General features: G+C 61.2%; 2 protein-coding genes across 2 annotated transcripts; both read left to right on the top strand.

Annotated features, from left to right (window-relative positions):
- The first annotated feature begins 88 nt into the window (after window positions 1–88).
- Window positions 89–17,895, top strand: DPH1 (diphthamide biosynthesis 1). Its single transcript, XM_058818042.1, has 12 exons — window positions 89–578; window positions 1,081–1,227; window positions 3,316–3,379; window positions 10,671–10,792; window positions 12,462–12,616; window positions 13,220–13,341; window positions 14,819–14,887; window positions 15,572–15,728; window positions 16,576–16,676; window positions 16,896–16,974; window positions 17,225–17,356; window positions 17,687–17,895. Exons 1-12 carry the CDS (start codon window positions 89–91, stop codon window positions 17,759–17,761), a joined length of 1,713 nt encoding a protein of 570 aa, XP_058674025.1. The 3' UTR covers window positions 17,762–17,895.
- OVCA2 (OVCA2 serine hydrolase domain containing) lies at window positions 17,856–19,009 on the top strand. The gene has a single exon (XM_058817873.1). The coding sequence runs from the start codon at window positions 17,856–17,858 to the stop codon at window positions 18,852–18,854; it is 999 nt and encodes a 332-aa protein (XP_058673856.1). The 3' UTR covers window positions 18,855–19,009.
- Window positions 19,010–19,668: the final 659 nt, after the last annotated feature.

The following is a 19,668-nucleotide window of genomic DNA, read 5'->3' on the forward strand; positions in this document are numbered from 1 at the left end:
CACACGGTGCCGGTGCCGTCCCCGGTGCCCCCGCCCCGTCCCCGTGTTAACGTTAGGACAGGTTAACCCTGAAACAGCACCGCGAGGGATGCGGCAGCACCACGTCCCCGACGTGAAGGGCGGACAGCCCTGCCATCGCAGCGCTTGTCACACCCCACTGCACTCCCAGCGTCCCGCCGGGACCGTGCCGAGAGCGCTCGGTCCCCGCCTGTCCGCGCCGCCCGTCCCGTCGGGGCCCGCCCGGTGCGCTCCCGAGCTCGATCTCTCGGCCGGCGGCTGCTCCGGCCTTGCGCGGGGATCGCTTAGTGCTGCCTTCCGCCCCCACGTGCGCACAGCCATGGCGGCCCCCGTGCGGGCCGGGAGCGCGGCCCCGGTGCCGGCCAAAGGTGCGCTGAGACCGCTCCAGCGCGGGGCTCTGCTGCCGCTACCGGCCGCTGTGCTGCTTGCCTCGACGGGGGAGGCCCGGCCGGTGGCGGGAGGTGGCTCCCCCACCGTCGCGGCCACCCCCGCCGCCGGCCCGGCCCAGCTGGCCCTTTGTCGGTTGTGCCGTGGGCCGTGCGGGGAGGGTTCGGTGGCTCGTGAGCGCCGGTGTTGGGCTGGAAATAGTGAATAATCCCCCTGCTGTCACTCCCCCGCTGCACTCTGGCATCGCCGAGATGTAGGGGGGCGGCTGCTGTCGGGGGGCGGCTTCGGGATGAGGCTCCCGGGGATGGCTCAGCCGGCACCGGGCGGCTCCTTCCCGGTGGGATAACGGGATCCCCTTGCTGGGGAAACCGGGGTGCATTACGGTGTCAGCGGGGTGCTGGTGATGAGCCTTGAGGGGCTGTGCGTGCTGTGCCCTCGCTGTGGGTTCAGCCAGCTGCACTCACCGGGTTTCACATCGTTACTGCGGTGCTTTCTGGGCTAAAAAATCCGCCTTGTCCCCCAAAAAGCGAGAGCACTCTGCCCCCAGCGTGCAGGGCAGGCCCCGGCCCTTTGCCCCACTGTCCCCAGAGGCGTGACCGTGACCCAAGGACAGCACGGTGACCCGTGCCGTGCCCTCTGACCGCTCCTTTCGGTCCCTCCCCGTTTGTCCCGCAGCCCGGGCCCGGCAGGTGGCCCAGCAGATCCCCGAGGAGATCCTGGGCAACGCGGAGCTGCGGGAGGCGGCTCTGGCCCTGCCCCCCAACTACAACTTCGAGATCCCCAAGACCATCTGGCGCATCCGGCAGGCTGGTGCCAGGAAGGGTGAGCGCTGCCCCGGGGCATGAGCGGGTTTGGGGCTGGTTTGTGCTGCTGAGCCCCTCCTGTGGGGCAGGTGAGGCTGGGGCTGAGCTGCTGCTGTGCCCTCGGTGTGTTCAGCTCTGTGTTGGCGAGCTCTGCTCCTCTCCAGGGGGGTTAATAGATCTGTATCTCTGGATTATAATCACATTGGACAGGACAGGTTGAGCTGCGTGGACCTGTCAGCCTGGAGATGTGTCTGGGATGCTGGCCAGGTCCCTGCTGTGCTCCTCTTGCCTCTCTCCTCTCTCCCTGCGCTTTCCTGACGCGCTGCTGGCGCTGGCAAGGGGGAGCCCCACAACACCGGGCACCGGGTGGGGCTGGCAGGGAGCTGGGCCGTGCTGCTGCCTGCTCTGAACCTTCCTCGGAGGAGCAGGGAATGATTGTGGAGCCTTCAGGTGTGTGCTCAGCTCGGGGGAGCAGGGCTGGGAGCCTCCCCCTCCATCCCCGGGTGTCACCAGCGTCCCCACCCTGCCTTCACCTGCATGCAGGGGCTGCTCGTGTGGCACAGCCGGGTTTGCAACGCTTTGTATCCACCTGGGAACGGCTCTGCCTGCTGCCACCGGGCTGGCAGGATGTTCTGGAGGCCGAGCTGCTCGCGGCTGCCATGCCCAAGGGCCGCAGGGTGTGGGGCTGCGCTGCCCGTCCCGGCTCTGGGGTGGCAGTCAGGGCTGGGCGTGTCCCAGCAGGACACGGCGGGGCCGCCCAGCCGTGCTGGCTCTGCCTTTCCTCGCCGTGTTTTGCCGCTCGGCACCTCCTAATTAAATGTAAATATGCGGCTGGGATTTAGGCTTCCGAGCTGGGAGCCGAGCCCATCAGGCAGCCAGCCGTGCTGGGATTTAAAAATCCGCGTGTGCAGAGAGCAGCCAGGGGCTCGTTGCTGGGGGAACGCAGCCTCCCACAGGGCTGCAGCCAGCCCTGCCTGTGCCCGGCCTGCTGCGGGCTTTGGGGGGCTGGGGAGCACCCCCTCTCCCCATGGTGGAGAGTGACCTCCTGCCAAGCTGCTCTTTGCAGATCTGGGGTGGAGGGTAGCCCCAAATGGGCCAAAATGGGCTCAAATCGGCTCAGTGGGGGATGCTGGGATGTGGAACCTCATCCCTGCCAGGTCAGGTTGCTGCCAGAGCATGTGCAGCTTTCCTGCAGGTTGGAACAGGGTGGGATCTGCCTGATTTGAGCCAGGCCTTCACACAGCTCCACGCTGGCCTGGGCTGGGCCTGGAAGCACAGGGATATTGTTGGAGAGAGTGTTTGTGTAGATAGCACAGAAGCTGGGATATCTTAGTGGGATTGGGAGGTGAAAGAACAACAGGCTTAGTGGGGCCTCCTCCATTTACCTCCTCCATCATGGTCCCTGCTCCTCCCCACCACCCCGTGGAGCCCAGGCACTGGGCAGTTTGCTGGCCTTTGGAGGAATGGGGATTGTTCTGATTGTTCTGTGAGGAGGGAGCAAATGAGGAAACATGAATTTGTTGTTGAATAAATTCCTGCAAGGCACAACGCTGCGGCTGTTGCTGGCCACCCTCCTGGAATGGAAAGAGGAGCTGCGAGGGAGGTGTGGAGAAGGGCACTGAGGATGATCAAAGGTTTGGAGCAGCTTCTGTATAAGGAGAGATTAAATAGGTTTAGATCCTTTAGCTTGGAAAAGAGGTGAACGAAAGGGGATATGATAGGGATGTGGAATTGTGAATGATGTGGAGAGGCTGAACAGGGGATGATTATTCACTCTTTCTTGTACCAGGAGAACCAGGGGCACACGTTTACATTATTAGGAGCAGGTTTAAAATAAACAGAAGAAAGTCCCTTTTGCTGTGCAGCACATAATTAAAATCTGGAAGTCATTACAGTGGGAAGTGGGAGAGAGCAGCAGTGTCACGGGTTCAGAGAGGGATGAGGTGTGGATGCAGCCCAAGGCAGGGCAGGCTGCACCCCAGCTGCCAGAGACACAGGGAGTTTTGGCCAACACCTGGCTGGTCTGGGGAGGGTGGTTTGTGGCTGCACCTTGAGCTGATCCCCACTTTAGGATGTCTCCTAACCCCGTGGCTGTTTCTCTTCGCAGTGGCCCTGCAGATGCCAGAAGGGCTCCTCATGTTCGCCTGCACCATCGCTGACATCATTGAGCGGTAAGAGCACGGCTTTTCCCTGTGGGGCTGGCCAGGGGATGGGGAACACTGCTGGGGATGGCTTGGCCACTGGAAGGAAGAGGGCTGTGGATGAGGAGGTGCTGTGGCTGTGGCCACAACCTGGCTGGGCAGCGCTGTGGCGGGTGACAAGGACCTGCTGCCATCCCTGGGGACAGGGACCGGCTCGGTGCCAGCCCAGCTCGGCTTCTCCTCCCCTCTGCGCTGTGCCGGGAGCTGCTGACAGGCTCAGCGTGCCGGGCCCCGCAGGGGTGCTGGAGCCGGGAGCAGCCGTGTTAACAAGCGGCTGACGCCAGCCCGGTGCCCCGGCAGCGCCCCGGGGAGGGCCGGCAGCGGGGCCAGCGCTGCGGCAGGGACCCAGCCTCCTCCCCCGGCCTCGTCCTGCCTCTGCAGCCGCGGAGACGTGCAGGGGCAGCCCCGCTGCGGCAGGGGAGGCTCGAGGCCACGCTGGTGGCACGGAGAGGGTCACTCCTGCTGGGTGACCCCATGGCCACGGCTCCTCTCTTGATTTTTCCGAGCCGCTTGAGCGGCGAGGCTGAGGCACTGGAGAGGAGCTGGGCTGTGCAGTGACAGTGGATGCAGGCACCTTGCAGAAATTGGCCGTGATCTCTTTCCTGCTGAGCGCTTCTGCCTTCCTCCCCACCCACCGCAGCCCCCTCCGCAGCCCCTCTCTGTTTTAGCACAATGAATTAGTGCTAATAGCACTTCGTGCCTCGTCTGCCATCGGGGTCGTGGCACTCATTAGCAGCTGCCTTGCCTCGCTGCCGTGCTGGGTGGGAAGGCAGCCGTGCCCGCGGGCTTTGTCCCCGCTCTGCCATCGCCTCCCCACACTGGGTGGGAAGGTGGGCACGGGCGGCGGGGGCAGGGGATGGGTGCGAGTGTGGGCAGCTCGGCGTGGGTTTGTCCCTTTAAGTGGAGCTGCCTCCTCTCCGGCTTTGGCACCCAGCCGCTTTCATGTCTCCGACTTCAAAGGCAGCGGATTAAGGGGCTCTTTTATCTGAATGAAACCTTAAGCCACACTTCCCGGTGGATGGTGCATTCCAGGGTGCTGAATGCCAGGGTGCTGCTGGATTCTGGGGTGCTGGCATCCTCGCTGGGCTGGTGAGGGGGTGCTGCGTGGGTGGAGGTGCCCAGCCAACGGGAGGAGGGGATGTGGGGGCACCGATGGGATGGTGTTTGGATGGGGGATGGCTTCAAGGCTGAGCAGGCTGTATCTTCCCTCACTGCCATCATGCAACATCCAGAGATGCTCCACTGCCACTCCCTTACTGGGAGCACTGGGTGCCATCCGTGACCCTGGCTGGGGATGTGGACTCACAGCCACAGGATAGTGGCTGTGGGCAGGAGTGAGCCCAGCCCTGTGTCCACTCTCTTGGGGACACACTGGGGACCCAGCCACACTGCTGGAGGTGAGGTGTGAATCGGCAGGTGGCCTCGTTAGTTCCTGCCTCTTCCTGCTATTAATATTCATGGCCAGCATTAATGTGGAATGGAAGCTCAGCCCCCCGCTCCTGCTGGCCCTCCTCACCCAGCGCTGGGGCCGGATGAGCCTCCAACGTGACAGGAATCGCTGCAGCTGTGTGTGCTCTGGCTGCTGTCACCAGGCTGGGGACAGGGGCTTGGGGTACCATCAGCCCTGGGCTGGTGTCCCCTTCCTCCTGGTGACAGAGAGGATGTGACAGGCATACCTGTGTGCCCACTGGGGGCATTGCTCAGCGAGCAGCCCCTTTCCCCAGCCCATCCTGCCCTGTCCTTGCTGGTGGGAGTTTGGGGGGTGAGTTCCCCCTGCCCTGCATTCCCTGCTGCTGGCTGCAGAGCCATGCCCAGGGCTGTGCCCCTGGGGTGACAGTGCCCACCCCTGTGTGTTTGGGTCGAACTGGAGCCCTGTCAGCTGCCACTCAGACGGAATATTTATCCCTTCTGCTGGAGCTGCCTTCTAATAGAATATTTGTGCCGTGGCCTGGTGCTGCTGGGAGAGCCGGGAGCGGGGATGTGCCTCACTCCCTCGCACCGCAGGAGGGGGACACGCTGCTCGCTGTGCGTCTGTCTGTCCCCGTGCCGTGGGATGGCAGTGTCACCACGTCCCTCGGTGCCGTGTGGGAGTGAGCAGGCCCCCGAGGAGAGCTCCGTGGAGCGAGGAGGGGAGGGGGCCGGCCAGGTCTGAGCTTCCCAGCATTGCCCTGGCGCTGGCCGAGCCCCCAGGGGCTGCGGGGATGGAGATGCAGCCGAAGCATCGCCAGAAAGGCCGGTGGGGTTCTCAGCCTGGAGCCTTTGAAACCGAGAGCACACTCGGAGCATTGACCGGTGTGAGGCCACTTAATTACGCTTAATAGGTTTGTCATTGTCACAGCCGTGCCGGGGCGGGCCGGGCTGCCGGGGGGGAGGACATCGGGGCCGGGGTCTGCTCGCTGCCGGCGCCACATCACGACACTCCCGCGGCACCTTCCAAATTGGCTCCGTTTGTCACGGCTGATGCAATTCGGCGGGGAGGAACTCGTGCTGGGGGGCGGCAGCGTGGGGGGAGCTCGGACCACAGCTCGGGGAGGGGCAGCCCCCCCAAGCCCAGCCGCTGTCATGCCGGGGAGGTGGCAGTCGTGTCCCCCCCCCCCGTGCCACCAGCTTGCAGCTGGGGGCTGTGCAGGCAGGAGCGGGCCCCTGCTCCCCTCCCTGCCGCGGCTGGAGCAGACGGATCAGCTGGGCTCTCAGCTGGGCTTTTGATTCCGTGTTAATAAAGTCGGCTGTCAGGCTTCGCAGCTGCTAATCCCTCTGTCTTCCTGTGCCACGCCGGGGTGAGAGGCTCCTGCTAATCAGCCCAGGCTGGGTGGTGGGGATGGGCACTGGTGGGGGGCTCAGGGGTGTCCTGATGCTTGCAGAGGCTGCCCTGACGTAGCTTTAAACACCTCCCAATTCCCAGTGGCTTTTAAGCACATTTTTAAACACCTCCCAACTCCCAGTGCCTTTTAAACACCTCCCAACTACCAGTGGCTTTTGAAGATCCATGCAAGGGGGTGCTGGAGGTGCACAGATCATCCCAGTCTCATCCTGCTGACTCAGGAGCAGACAGGGACTTTTTGGAGTGGCACCAGGTCCTGGTTGAACAATAAAAGAGTTAAACATCTGTATGCACAGCCCAACAGCTGTGGCAGAGCTTGAAATGCCCCACTATGGCCAGGACAAAAGAGGCCCTGATGGATGGTGTGCCCCACACAGTACCCAGTGCCATGGCTGGTGTGCCCAGCCCATTCCCAGTGCCAGCAGGTGCCAGATCCCTTGGCCAGGCAGGTCTGCCATGTGGCACTGAGCAGTGTGGCACTGAATGCTGTGATGAAGCTGGCAGCATCACCAGGAGGTCCCAAAGGCCACCCTGGGACACTAACAGGGATCAGGATCTGGCCTCAGCTGCACAGTGCAGCTCTGCTGGCCAGCACTGCCTTCCCTCGTCCTTTTCAGCACAACCTGGAGGCTCTGGCAGCGGGTGCACACTGTGCAGGGGAATTTAATCACTGTCATTAACCACACAACAGCATCATTAGGAGGAATGAAGTTCTCACTTCATTGGAGATGTTCAAAACCTTCTACCCGGGTGGTGGCTGCGCCAGGGGGGTTGGGCTGGGGGGAGTGTGTGGGGTCTATAGGGCTGGCACCTCCCAGGGCTGGGATGTGCCAGCACAGTGTGGTGCCCACCACCAGTGCCCCATGCCACCTCCTTGTACCCCACAGAGCTCTGTGTTGTGAAGAGGGGACAGGCATAATCCAGACACAGGATGGTCATGGTGCCTTTACAGCCAGCATGCACTGACCCTTAGTTTGCCTTATTTTGGGGTTTTTTTGTTGCTACCTGACCAGCAAAGCTGGGGTGCCCTGGGACTTGCCCCTTGAGAGGTGGTGTTTGCCCTGCCACCTATAGTGATGACAGAGTGGGAAGTCCCTCAGGGGAGGGGACTGAGCTGGAGATGGTTCCTCCTGGGGGGCTATGGGGACACTCACCTCTCCTCATCACGCCCCACTTCCAGAAGCTCTGTGGGGCTCCATCTGCAGCCAGGCTCTTCCAGCACCAATTGCAATAAAACCTCAAACTCATTATTTTCATTATGCGCAGCCTTCCTGTGCTAATGAAGTTGGGAGTCTGGTAATGGGGTTTGGTGATGGGCTTCTCTGCTAATTGAGTGCACTGTTCTCAGCCAGGGCTGCGCTCAGCCCCCACAGCCCAGGACAGCAGCACCCACGGGTGTCCTGGGACACGCTGGGCTTGGGCACAGAGCAGGCAATTGTGGGGTGATTACAGGGTGGTTGTGGGGTATTTGAAGGGCCACATGCAGGTGAGACAGGTGGCTGTGAGGCAAGGGGCAGCACCGTGTCCCCAGCACAACATGCAGGCATCCCAGTGCTGCCTCCATCCTCTCACAGCACAGGGGTGCCAGGACTGGCCACTCTCAGCCCAGTGCCCTCAATCCCCTCCCCACCAAGGGCTGGTGGGCACACAGGGGCTGAGGACTCGTCCCTGCTGGGGAGAGCAGCTCTGCCTCATGGCTCGAGGACCAGCACTGTATCATTCACACGCTGCCAAGGGACCTCGCGCTCCTGCCAGCAGCAAATGCTCTCATTCATTTTTCGAGGGGCTGGGATAAATCAGGGCTGCTCCAGCCAAGTGTCTGTGCTCAGGTGACAGGGGCTGGCTACCCCATGCTTGGAGACACGCAGGCCCCATGTGTGCATGTCTCTGACCCAGCGTTTTCAGCCCCAAAACTTGTCCCTGGATTGCTGCTGCTTCCATCCTGTGCTGGGGAGCAGGGCTGGGAGGGTCTGGGGGTCCCAGCTGGGATCAGGGTGGGACCTGGCCTGCCCTGGGGCACATCCTGCCAGTGCTGAGCATGGCTCTTTATAAATGGGATTTTGGGAGCCATCTGTTTAAAGGAGCAGATAATGAATTAAGGGGAGATGAGAAAAATGCTAAGGCCAGGCGGTTTTTCAGAATGAGCCGGGGTTTGCAGGACGTAAAAGATGAATAACCTCCCCACGTGTTCAATATTCATGAGCTCCCAGCTGTAATGAGCATCTCAGCACTGGGTGGGGACATCCCTGTCACCACTGCCAGCACGCTGCTGGGACCCATCCGTGGCTGTGACAACTTCCAGGGACACAAAACACTGACAAAGATGCTGCTGTGGCTGCCCCTTGCCCACGGCCTGGTCCGGGCTGGTTGGGAAGCAGCTCCCCAGCCCGCGTTGGAGGCAGGTGGCTGCTAATTGACATTTCCTTCCTCTGTAGTTTGATGAAAGACTCTGGCGACACTGAACTGATTAAAACATCAAGGGGAGGCCCTGGTGCCTGCCTTTGATTTGTCTCTGGAGATGATTACGGCTCCGCTCAATTGTCCAGCCCAGCCGGAGCGGGTGAACCCGGTGTGTGCCATCCTGGAGCCCCTCCTGCAGCACCGCCAGGCTCCTGGCTTTGCCAGGGTTCCCTCCTCACCAGGCACCATCCCGTGGCATCTTTGCTCACCTGCGACTCCACTCCCTGCATCCAGAGGAGGAATCTTGCCCACGGCCAGTGCAGGGCTCAGCCTCATCTCTCCCTGCCCAGCTGCAGCCCCACACATCAGGCAGGGCCACGGGCACCTCTGCCCTCCTCCTTCCCCTGTTGCTATTTCACTTTCTTGCTCTTCACCTCCAGGGACTTTCTCTGGGGTTTGGGCCAATTTGCATACATTTTAATCTATAAAAAATTAAGCGGCGCTGGCTGCCGCTCTGAGTCAGACCTCCCCATCCTGAATCTTAAGGAGCTGAATAATTTTCCACTTTTGCTGAGATGTGTGGAGTCTGATTCATGTTCATCTCATCACCTCTCATTAGAGGAGGGGGCTGGGGGCTCGGAAAGGTGGGAAGAGCCTTCTGGAACCTTCATTGGCAGCCCCCAGCCCCACAGTGTGCCCACGTGGGCAGTGGAGGAGCCATCCTCCCATCCAGGCCACGCTGGCCGTGAGGAATGGCGGGATTTGGGCGCTGGCAGGATCCTGCCCATCTTCTGACGTTCCCCAACCCTTTGGAGCAGGAGCTGCCCAGACCAGACTGAGGTGAGGATGGCTGTGCCCCCTCCTCGGGGATGCTCCAGCATTGCTGCTCCCCTGTCCCCCTCCTCGGGCGCTGATGGAGGGGCCAGAGCTGTTAATATTCAGCACGCTCCGCCATTTCTCCACCTTCTGCCATCTGCCCAGCTCTGCCCACCATTTCTATTCTTGCCGCCGACGTAACGCTCCCTGCCTGGCGCTCGGGGGGAGCGCGGGACCCTGGCCCCCAGCCAGGCATGGGTGCTGCAGGGGGTGACGTTGTGCCAGGGCCCCCTCCTGCCCTGGTGCCCGGTGCCAGCAGCAGGGGGGACCCCGCTGGCACGGAGCTACAGCAGGCCTCAATTAAATGAGGAATTAGCATCTGGTTTAAGCAGCCCCTCCAGGCACGGGGCTTTGTCATCGCGATACCTGCTCTCATCCTGCTGCGGCAGCTCCCCGGGAAGGTAGCCAAGCTAATAATCCCCCAAAATGGTGCCATAAATACCCACAAAGGTGGTGCCTCTGAATGATGCCAGAGCCCTGGCTTTGCTGCTCCGTGCTGGTGTGTGCCACTTCACCCACAGGCTGGGTGTGGACTGGAGCACTGAGGGTAGGGGACAGCACCAGTGGTGGTTTGGTGCTTTCTCTCACCAAGTGCCACTTAAGCACCAGCTCTTCTGGAGGTCACACAGCTTGGCCACACAGCCAGGTGCAGATTGGATTCACCAGCTCACACAGTGCCCACAGCCATGGGGTGGTGGTGGTTTGGCTGGCACCACAAGGGATGCCAGGACAGCTGTTCCACCTGTCCTGGTGGCTCCAGTCTCCAGGGCTGGCTGGTGGAAGCGGTGGCACCACAAGGGATACCAGGACAGCCCATCCTGGTGACTCCAGTCCCCAGGGCTGGCTGGTGGAAGCGGTGGCACCACGCTGTGCCGGGTCTCCCTCTGCTGCTCTCCCTGCTGGAGCATTAGGAATCTGGCAGCGTATTGTTTGATGAGTGGATAATCCGCTGAATTGCAAACAGCTTTACCCAATTGAAGAGGCGGATTACCGCTCTCCAGCTTAATCATGTTGACATCTCGGAGAGTAGCCAGTGCTTGTCCTCTCCGGCGCGTGGCTCGGTGGCGGCGCAGGGTCCCCCCATGATGACACGCCACGGGGCTGGGGGGCAGGACCTGGGCTGTGGTGACACGGCTGTGACCCTCAGTGCTGTCCCTCCCGCAGGTTCACGGATGCAGAGGCAGTGGTGATGGGAGACGTAACCTATGGCGCCTGCTGCGTGGATGACTACACGGCCCGGGCCCTGGGCGCCGACTTCCTGGTGCACTATGGACACAGCTGCCTCAGTAGGTGACACTGAGCCCCAGGGTGCTGCTGGGGTGGCCATGTGTGGCATTGTGCCCATGCCACACCGAGCAACTCCACACCTCTCTGTATACCAGCTCGGAGACTTCGTGCCAATGGCTAATCCCTTCCCAAAGGGCTTTCTGTTCTCCAGTTCAGCTGCTGGCTTTGGATGGGGCCAGGCTGGCTGGGTGGCTGCTCCCAGGCAGGATTTGGGGTGCAGCAGGGCGTGCTCATCCTGCTCAGCTGCTGCAGCAGCACACAGCTCCAGCCGTGTCCCCGAGAGCAGAGCAGCGAGGCCATGGCTTGGCAGGACCCCCTGGCCCAGGGGATGAAGCTGCTCCTGCTCCCCACCTGGCCTCTGAGGAGTGATGACAAAGGGAATGGTGGCAGAGGAGAGCAGGGGCCCGGGGGTACTGCTTGCCCCAGGGCCAGGAAAGGCAGCTTTGAGGGTACAGTGCAGGCTGGGCGGGGAAGGGAGGAGGAGGAGGAGGCTGTGTGCTCCCCAGGCGGACAGTACTCTGGATCCAGTTGCCATGGAAACTGCGCTGCTGTCCCAGATGCTGCTAACTTTGAAGTCCACCCAGGATGGAATCAGCCCAAAAATAACAATAAGACGCTCTGGGTTTTAAGGTGGATCTGCAGAATTGCCATAATGAGTAGGAGGTGTGTGCATACCTGCTGCTGCCACGCTCCCAGCACCTGGCAGCCCTCCTGGACGTTTATGGGGCCCTATAAATGGGTTTGAAGAATTGCATCAGGCTCTGTGTGAAATACTGACTCCCCAGTTGAGAACTCTGTCCTGAAAGCCACGCTGGTGTGAGCGTTCCTGGTGATAAATACGTGTGCTAGGTGCTTTGTTACGGGAGGAGGGTTATGGCACCACTGGAACAGGGAGTATAAAACTCCCGGTTTGTAACCTGCTGCTCATGAATGAACAGCAGGAAGGGGAAGAAGGGGCCATATCCATCAGGCTGCTCCAGGGAATGGGGGTGACATCAGCTGGAGCTGCTCCCTGCAGGGACAGGCAGGCACTGCCATGCTGACTGTCACCACACCAGCTGCCATCTGCTGCTCATGGCCTCATTTCCCTTGCCTGCTCTGGGTTGGGTGGGTCACGGGGCAGAGCTGGGTGGGTCACAGGGCACCCTGGGTTACCCACGGGCTGCCGTGAGGATGCTGGGCTCATTTTGAGTTGCCCAAAGTGATCCTGTCAGCAGGGTGGCCAATGGTGAGGCACACGATGCTTCCTGCTCCCTGCCAGCCCCACGTGCCCCGCAGGAGGGAGTAATTTGCACTTAATTGTGATCAGGCAAAGAGCACCAAAATGGGAAGTGAACATGAAGCTGTGGATCGATGTGGACTCTGTGTACTTTAATTATTCACTTAATCGTGGTGACAAAGGCTTCTTAGCACCAGGGGTAATTAGATTTGTGTTCATTGATTCCCCAGGCTGCCATTATCTGGAGAGAAACGAGCGGGTGCTCTCTGTGGCTCCCATCTGCACCCCCTGCCCTGGGTGCCAGCACGGCAGAGGGGTGGCACAGCCCAGCCTGCCTGTGCCAGGGCAGTTTGGGGCACAGGGAGCCCCACAAACAGGCAGCAACAGCCTGGGGCTCGCTGGAGCCCTGGTGTAACCCACACTCAGACTCTGTCTCCTCCTGTCACCAGTTCCCATCGACTCCACCCAGGGGCTGAAGATGCTCTATGTGTTTGTGGACATAAAGATCGATGCATCCCATTTCCTTGAGACCATTCGCTTCAACTTTGCAGCAGGCACCTCCCTGGCCCTGGTCAGCACCATCCAGTTTGTCTCCACGTTGCAGGTGAGGTGCAAATCCCTGGCTTTTGTCTCCCCCTGAGTTTTCCTGTGGCTCAGCCCTTCCCTGTCCCAGCCCCGCGGCTGCCCCGGGGTGCTGGTGGAGCTGGTTCCCCTCTGACGAGTCTCTGCAATAATGTGGTGCTGCCAGAACGTTGATCAAGTACTTTATAATAACTCTGATCAATGTTTCATGGCGGCACCCCTCCCCTGCTCCCCCGGGAGCTGCTCTGGAAATGTCAGGGCAGGCGGTGGAGCACTTGGCATTTTGATGCAGTGCCGGCAGCGGCCGGGGGAGCTCCGGCGGCTCTGTCTGTCTGCCCCTCAACGGCCGGCTGGCCAGGAGGGGAGGAGACGAATGAGCCTCTTGAGCCGTGTCTATCAAAACACGGGGCCATCCAAGCGTTAAGCCTTTTCCCTTGTCTTTTAATTGATACTTTGGTCGAGCCTCGCTGAGCATCCCCGGCTGCGCGGGGCCGTTCCCGGTGCCGCCCCAAGCGGGCCGGTTCCCCTCCACAACAGCTGGGACTGCCAGGGTTGGGGTGTCCCCAAGGGTCCTCAGCCACCCTTTGTGCTATTCCTGCCCCTGCTGACCCCACGTCTCCCACAGGCAGTGTCACAGGAGCTGCGTTCCCAGTACAAGGTGTGTGTGCCCCAGTGTAAGCCACTGTCCCCGGGAGAGATCCTGGGCTGCACGTCACCCCGGCTCGCTCAGGACACGGATGCCATTGTGTGAGTACCCCGGGTCCTTCAGCACCTTCTTGCCTGGCCCTGACTTGCCATCCTTCCTGCACCCCCTGCCTGGTTTGTGCAATTTTAGAGGGTGTTCAGGGCTATCCACAGGTTGGTATGGGCCCCCTTCAGCTCCTCATGCTGCTTTAAGTGATGTGTGCTTATAGCACCCTCCTGCCTGGCCCTGACTTGCCATCCTTCCTGCACCCCTGCTTGATTTTGTGCAGTTTTAGAGGGTGTTCAGGGCTATCCACAGGTTGGGATGGGCCCCCTTCAGCTCCTCACGCTGCTGAAATGGAGTGTGCTTGCAGCACCTTCCTGTCTGGCCCTGACTTGCCATCCTTCCTGCACCCCCTGCCTGGTTTGTGCAATTTTAGAGGGTGTTCAGGGCTATCCACAGGTTGGTATGGGCCCCCTTCAGCTCCTCACGCTGCTTTAAGTGGCGTGTGCTTGTAGCACGGAGGAAATAATTGAGTCGTATATCAGAATAGATAATAGATGGAAGGGCGGGTGGATAATTGGAAAAGACAAATGGCCGGGGCCCAACATCACAGCAACATTAATTTTATTTAAGGACAGCAAATTAGAGGGAGCACTTCGCTTCCTATCACCTAATTATTTTAGGTAATGGAAATGCTTAATGTACTGTGAATACAGTGTGCTGCAGAATAAATAAATACAAGGACCCCACCCTTGGGGGGAGCTGGGGAGCCCAGGTGTGGGTTTGGGCTTTGCTGAACTCCTTTTTGCCCACGCTGCTGGGAGCCAGCAGCACCAGTGCCTTTCCAAGCACGGCCATGCAGGGAGCTGGGCTCCACATTGCTGGACACAGGGGCAGTGAGAGCTGTGGATTCATCCTGAGCCACTCTCTGTCTCTCCAAGGACATCAGGGGCAGCCAGGCTGGCACTGCATGGGTGAGAGTGGGTCCCTGCAGCTGGCACAGGAGCAGCAGTGCGGTACCAACGCGCGCAGGTGCACTCGGCCTTACCTGTGTCCTCCCTGCATTATTATTTTCTTCTTTGCACCGTCTCTGGGGCTAACTTTTGCAGACAAATTAGCTTTGATCTCCCAAAATGTCATTCTCCAATTAAGGGCAAAATCTAGTCAAGTTTTACGTCTGAATTCATTTTCCAGGCCCTCACTCCATTAGGGCAGCTGAATGAAAGGCTTTGAAATGTAATTGCTGACTGGAAATCCGATTAGAAATGGAAGCAGCAACGTCTAGAACCAGCCATTGAGATGGAGCAGCTCCCAGCCGCCCCGTGCTGGTGTGAGCACCCCTCCTTGCTCCAAGCACAGCTGCCTCTCCAGCCCTGCCATGCCAGGGAGCCCTGGCTGTGCCTGCTGCCCCTGGGTCCCAGCAGAGGAGTTTGAATTCCTGACATCTCCACTGTGCTGCAGTTTGGAAAACCAGTGGACACATGGGTAGGGTGCTGCTGTTTCCCAATGCCAAAACTCTCCCTCCCCTCTCTGCAGGTATTTGGGCGACGGGCGCTTCCACCTGGAGTCCATCATGATCGCCAACCCAGGGATACCTGCATACAGGTACAGGCTCCAATCCCATGGTGGGGACCTCCCCATCTGTGCCCCCATGTGCCCCCCAGCAGCAGGCATGGGCAGGTGAGAGGCCACGGGGTGGGTGGGGAGGTGCTTGGGGGAGATGAACACCAGCCATTTACTCCGGCTGAATATAAACATTTTGACAAGTACCTGTGAAAGCTCGTGGAGGTGCAGCCATTAAAGCCCGGCTGCTGCAGGCAGAGGCCATAAAGCGCGATGATGAGGCCGCTGAAAGCAGATGAAATATCAGGAGTGAAAGGCTGGGCCCATTTGGAGGAATCTGAATTTCCTAGTAGGTCGTTTGTTACAAACGGGAGGCGCACGTCAGGTTTATGGCGCTGGTGAAGCTGCCGAAACCCGAGTGGGATTTGATTAAAATTCTCCTCGTCAAACAAAGCAACAAATCAAAGAATTCTTCATAATTGATGAGCCAGGATGGGGGGGAGCTGAGTGTGAAGCTGAGCACGGAGCCGAGGCTGTGCTGGGCGTTGGGGTGCTGTGGTGGGACACTTGTCCCTATCCCTGTCCTTGTCCCCTAACGAGCCGGCTGGGTCCTACATCAGCCAGGAGGACAGATGCTGTGGGAGGCAATTAGTGCTAATGAGGGACAGGCATGGCTGGGAGGAGGGCAGGTGATGGAGCCCGTGTGAGCCTGGCTGTGCTTTGCAGGTACGATCCCTACAGCAAAGTGTTCTCTCAGGAGCACTACAGCCACGAGCGCATGCACCGTGCCCGGCAGGACGCCATCCTCACTGCCAGCTCTGCCCGCTCATGGGGGCTCATCCTGGGCACGCTGGGACGTCAGGGCTCCCCCAGCATCCTGCAGGTACCAGCCCCACTCCCCAATGTCCCCACTGGGCACCAGGAGCTGCTGTTGGGTGTGGGGAAGGGCTGGAACATCGCTGCCAGGGTGGATGTGGCACCGCTGGCAACCCATCCGTGGCCACTGGCCCCGGCCTGCGTGGGCAATTAGCAGCAGATGAGGGAGGCTGGACAAGGGCTCATTAAAGCCATTCCTGGGGAGAGCTGGCCAGTCTTAGAGAACCCCCCCTCGTCCAGACAGCTCGGTAATTAATTGGCTGGGTTTGTTTTAATTGGATGAACTTCCGATCAGGTTCAGCCTCCCTGCTCAGCCGCCGGGCTGGCGCTTTCTGCGCCCCGGCTGGGAGAGGGGAGCAGGACAGCAGAGTTCTGCCCTCTGAGCATGGTGGCCCTGCTCACACCCAGAGGCGCTGGGGTGGCCACAGGTGAGATTTGAGGCAGGGCAGCAAGGTCCCAGCTGCTCTTCCACAGTGGGCATGGCCAGGGCTGGCTGGGCAGGGGGTGATTAGTGCCACCTCTGGAGGACAAGGACATCTCTGGCCCTTCTCCTCCTCCTGCAAGCCCTGGCTGCAGCCAGCCCGTGACAGGCGGGTGTCCCAGGGCAGGCAGCCGCTAACGAGAACAGATTGTTGTCATTGAGCAGTAATTACTTCATTAGGCTGAGGCACGTGCTGGGGAGAGCTGGGCACAAGCCGGAGCCATGGCCACAGTCTGGCCTATGACTGCCAAGGGGACACGTGGGGCAGAGCTGGGACCCACAGAGGGTCTGATGGCCAGGAAGGGGCTGTGGGCAGGGCTTGGGGGTGTTGCTGGGAGACCCTAACCCTGCCAGGTGCCTTTTTCCCTTGCAGCACCTGGAGTCACGTCTCCGTGCCCTGGGCCGGCCCTACGTGCGGGTGCTGCTGTCTGAGATCTTCCCCAGCAAGTTAAAGCTCTTCCCAGAAGTGGATGTGTGAGTGCTGCTGACCCCCCTCGAGCCCCAGGGTGCCCCATCCCTGTGCAATTCCTGCTTGAAGCTGTCCCTGACACTTCTGTCCTGCAGGGAAGGGACATGGCTGTCCTTACCAGGGTGGTGCTGGCACAGTGAGGACCTTCTGGGGTTCTGCTGAGGGGCTTCACTGTGCCTTGTTCTTCCCAAAATGCTCATCCCCACTGTGACATTTCCTTCCAGGTGGGTGCAGGTAGCCTGTCCCCGGCTCTCCATCGACTGGGGAGAAGCCTTCAGCAAGCCACTGCTGACACCCTATGAGGTGAGCACCCCTCTCTGCTTTGGGGGGACGGTCCTGGCTTGGGGTGATGCACCAGAGCAGCCTTGGGGATGTCCCTGCACCCAGACAGTGTCCCCTCCTCCCTGCACCTGTGCTCTGTGCACATTCCAGGCACGCTGTTGGGATATCCAATATTTTGTGAAACCTGTGGGATTCCCAGTGCCTCCAGCTTTGCCCCAGCCGTGCCCTGTGCAGGCACCACTTGGGGACTCATCCCAGGTCCTCTCCACAGGCTGCAGTGGCTCTCCAGGACATCGAGTGGCAGCAGCCTTACCCCATGGACTTCTATGCCAGCCAGTCCCTGGGGCCGTGGACGGTGAACCACGGTGGCACCCAGGCCCCGCGCCGCGCCCGGCCGGCACAGGTGGGCAGCGGGGGGACACCACCAGGGTCCCGCTCGGTCCCTCGGGCCGGTGAGAGCACCGGGACGGGCTGAGCGCCCGGTGCCGCTCGGTGTCACGTACCGAAAGCGCCACCCCGTGGTGTCGTTGCCACCGAGCAGTAACGGGGACAGTGCCAGCCCGGCCCGGGGGAGGGACACGCGGGTCCCCGCAGCCGTGTCGGAGTGAGCGCCTGCCGAGCCCCGCGGATCCCTGGGGGGGTTTTCCCCGGGGGTGCTGCGGGCTGGACACGGACCGGCCCATGGCAGCTCCGGCCGGGGCTGGGACGTCCCTCACCCTCCGTGTCCCTGCAGGGGAAGCCACCGGCGCCCCCCGCCCCGCCCGAGGGTGGGGAGCAGCCAAGCACCGGGGACCTCGCAGCCCCGTGAGTGTCGCCCGCAGCTGCCGCGCTCCGGGACCTGGCGGGGACAGCGGCGGGGGCACCGCTGATGTGAGCACCCCCGGGACCCCCTACTGCAACGGATGGGGTCGCACCCCGTAACTCGACAACACCGCTGCCCGCAAGGACCGACCCCGGCTGCCCTCGAGGAGTTGCCCCTTGCAGGACCGGGCCGTGCTGCCGCCCTGCCCGGGTCTCACCGGGGGTCCCGTCCCGCCCGCCCCGCCGGGGCTGCCCCGTCCTCACACCCACCGGTGACCTCCGGCCGCCAGGGGGCGCCGTCACCTCCGCGGAGCCGCTCCGCTCGCTCTCGTCTGTCCAGCCAATCAGCGCGCGGCGTTTCGGCGGGAAGGCGGAAGTGGCGCTGCCGGGGCGCGGCCATGGCGGAGGCGCGGCCGCTGCGGCTGCTGGCGCTGCACGGGTACCGGCAGAGCGCCCGCCGCCTCCGCCAGCGCACCGGCGCGCTCCGCAAGGCCCTGCGCGGCCGCGCCGAGCTGGTGCCCATCGACGCGCCGCACCGCCTGCCCGCCAGCGCTGAGGACGACCCCGACGGGGATGACCCCCCCCGCGGCTGGTGGTTCTCCGGGCCCGGCACGTTCGAGGCGGGCGAAGCGGCCGCGGCTCCGGCGGGGCTGGAGGAGTCGCTGTCGGCCGTGGCGGCGGCGCTGGCGGAGCACGGGCCCTTCGACGGGCTGCTGGGCTTCAGCCAGGGCGCGGCGCTGGCCGCCATGGTGTGCGCGCTGCGGGCCCGCGGCGACCCGCGCTTCCCGGTGGCCTTCGCCGTGCTGGTGGCCGCGTTCGCCAGCCGCGCCCCGGCACACGGACACTTCTACCGGGAGCCCATCGCCCTGCCCTCGCTGCACGTCGTGGGCGACACGGACGCCGTGATCGCAGCGGCGCTGAGCAGGGAGCTGGCGCAGTGCTTCGTGGAGCCCGTGGTGCTCTCGCACCCCGGCGGGCACTTCATCCCCGCGGCTGCGGCGCAGAAGAAAGCCTACCTGGAATTCCTGGAACGCTTCTGCCCCGGGCAGGGCCAGGCCGAGCGCCCAGAGGCTGGGGAGGCTCGAGAAGGGGCTCTGTAATAAAGAAGGGCTCTGGTGAGCCATGTGCAGCCACCCATCCTGTGAAACTTCACTGTTTCCTTGCCTCCAGAGGGACCAGAGAACAGCTCACTGCTCTTCAGTGTTCACCCAGGCCAGGCTCAATGGTTCTTTTATCTCCCTTTTTTCAGCTTTGTTGTATACATCAGTATAAAATATATATGTATATATATGTGTGTGTGTGTGTGTATACATATATATGTATATAAAGTTATATAGAACATGAGTGTGGGGGTGTGACAGTGAGGGGATTGAAGGCAGGAGGGTGACACTGCTCTGTGGGCAAGGTGCTTTCAGAGACTCCAACACCTGCTCAAAAGGAGAGTTCCTCAGCTCAGCCACAGGAAGTATCTGCAGAGCACAGAGCTCTTGCAGTTTTACACCCCAAAACCTCGTGGTTTTTAATATCTGTTAAGCCAAGCTTCCAGCTGGTCTGGGCCTGGAAAACCCTCTCTCTCATCCTTGGCAGTGCCAGGGCTGGTGTTTGTTTCAGGAATGAAATGCCTGCTGGCTCAATGTGCATGTGTTGAATATTCCCCGCACAAAGTGCCTCCATGAACAAGGAAAGCTTGTTGCTGTTTGTGGCTCTGTATTATCCAGAAGCACAGGAAAATCTTTATTGCTGTAACAATTGCAGGTGTCCTGCTCAGCTCCTGCCCAGTTCAGCCCTGGGCACCAATCTCAGGAGAGGAGAGCTAGCAGAGCTTCTCTACCCACAGCTTTCCTTGGGGGTGTCGAGCCGGTAAAAGAGGGAAATGGGGTGAAAAAAGCGAATTTTCCCCCTGCTTGAGCAGCA

This window comes from Ammospiza caudacuta, chromosome 20 (genome assembly GCF_027887145.1).
Source record: "Ammospiza caudacuta isolate bAmmCau1 chromosome 20, bAmmCau1.pri, whole genome shotgun sequence".
Classification (NCBI taxonomy): domain Eukaryota; kingdom Metazoa; phylum Chordata; class Aves; order Passeriformes; family Passerellidae; genus Ammospiza; species Ammospiza caudacuta.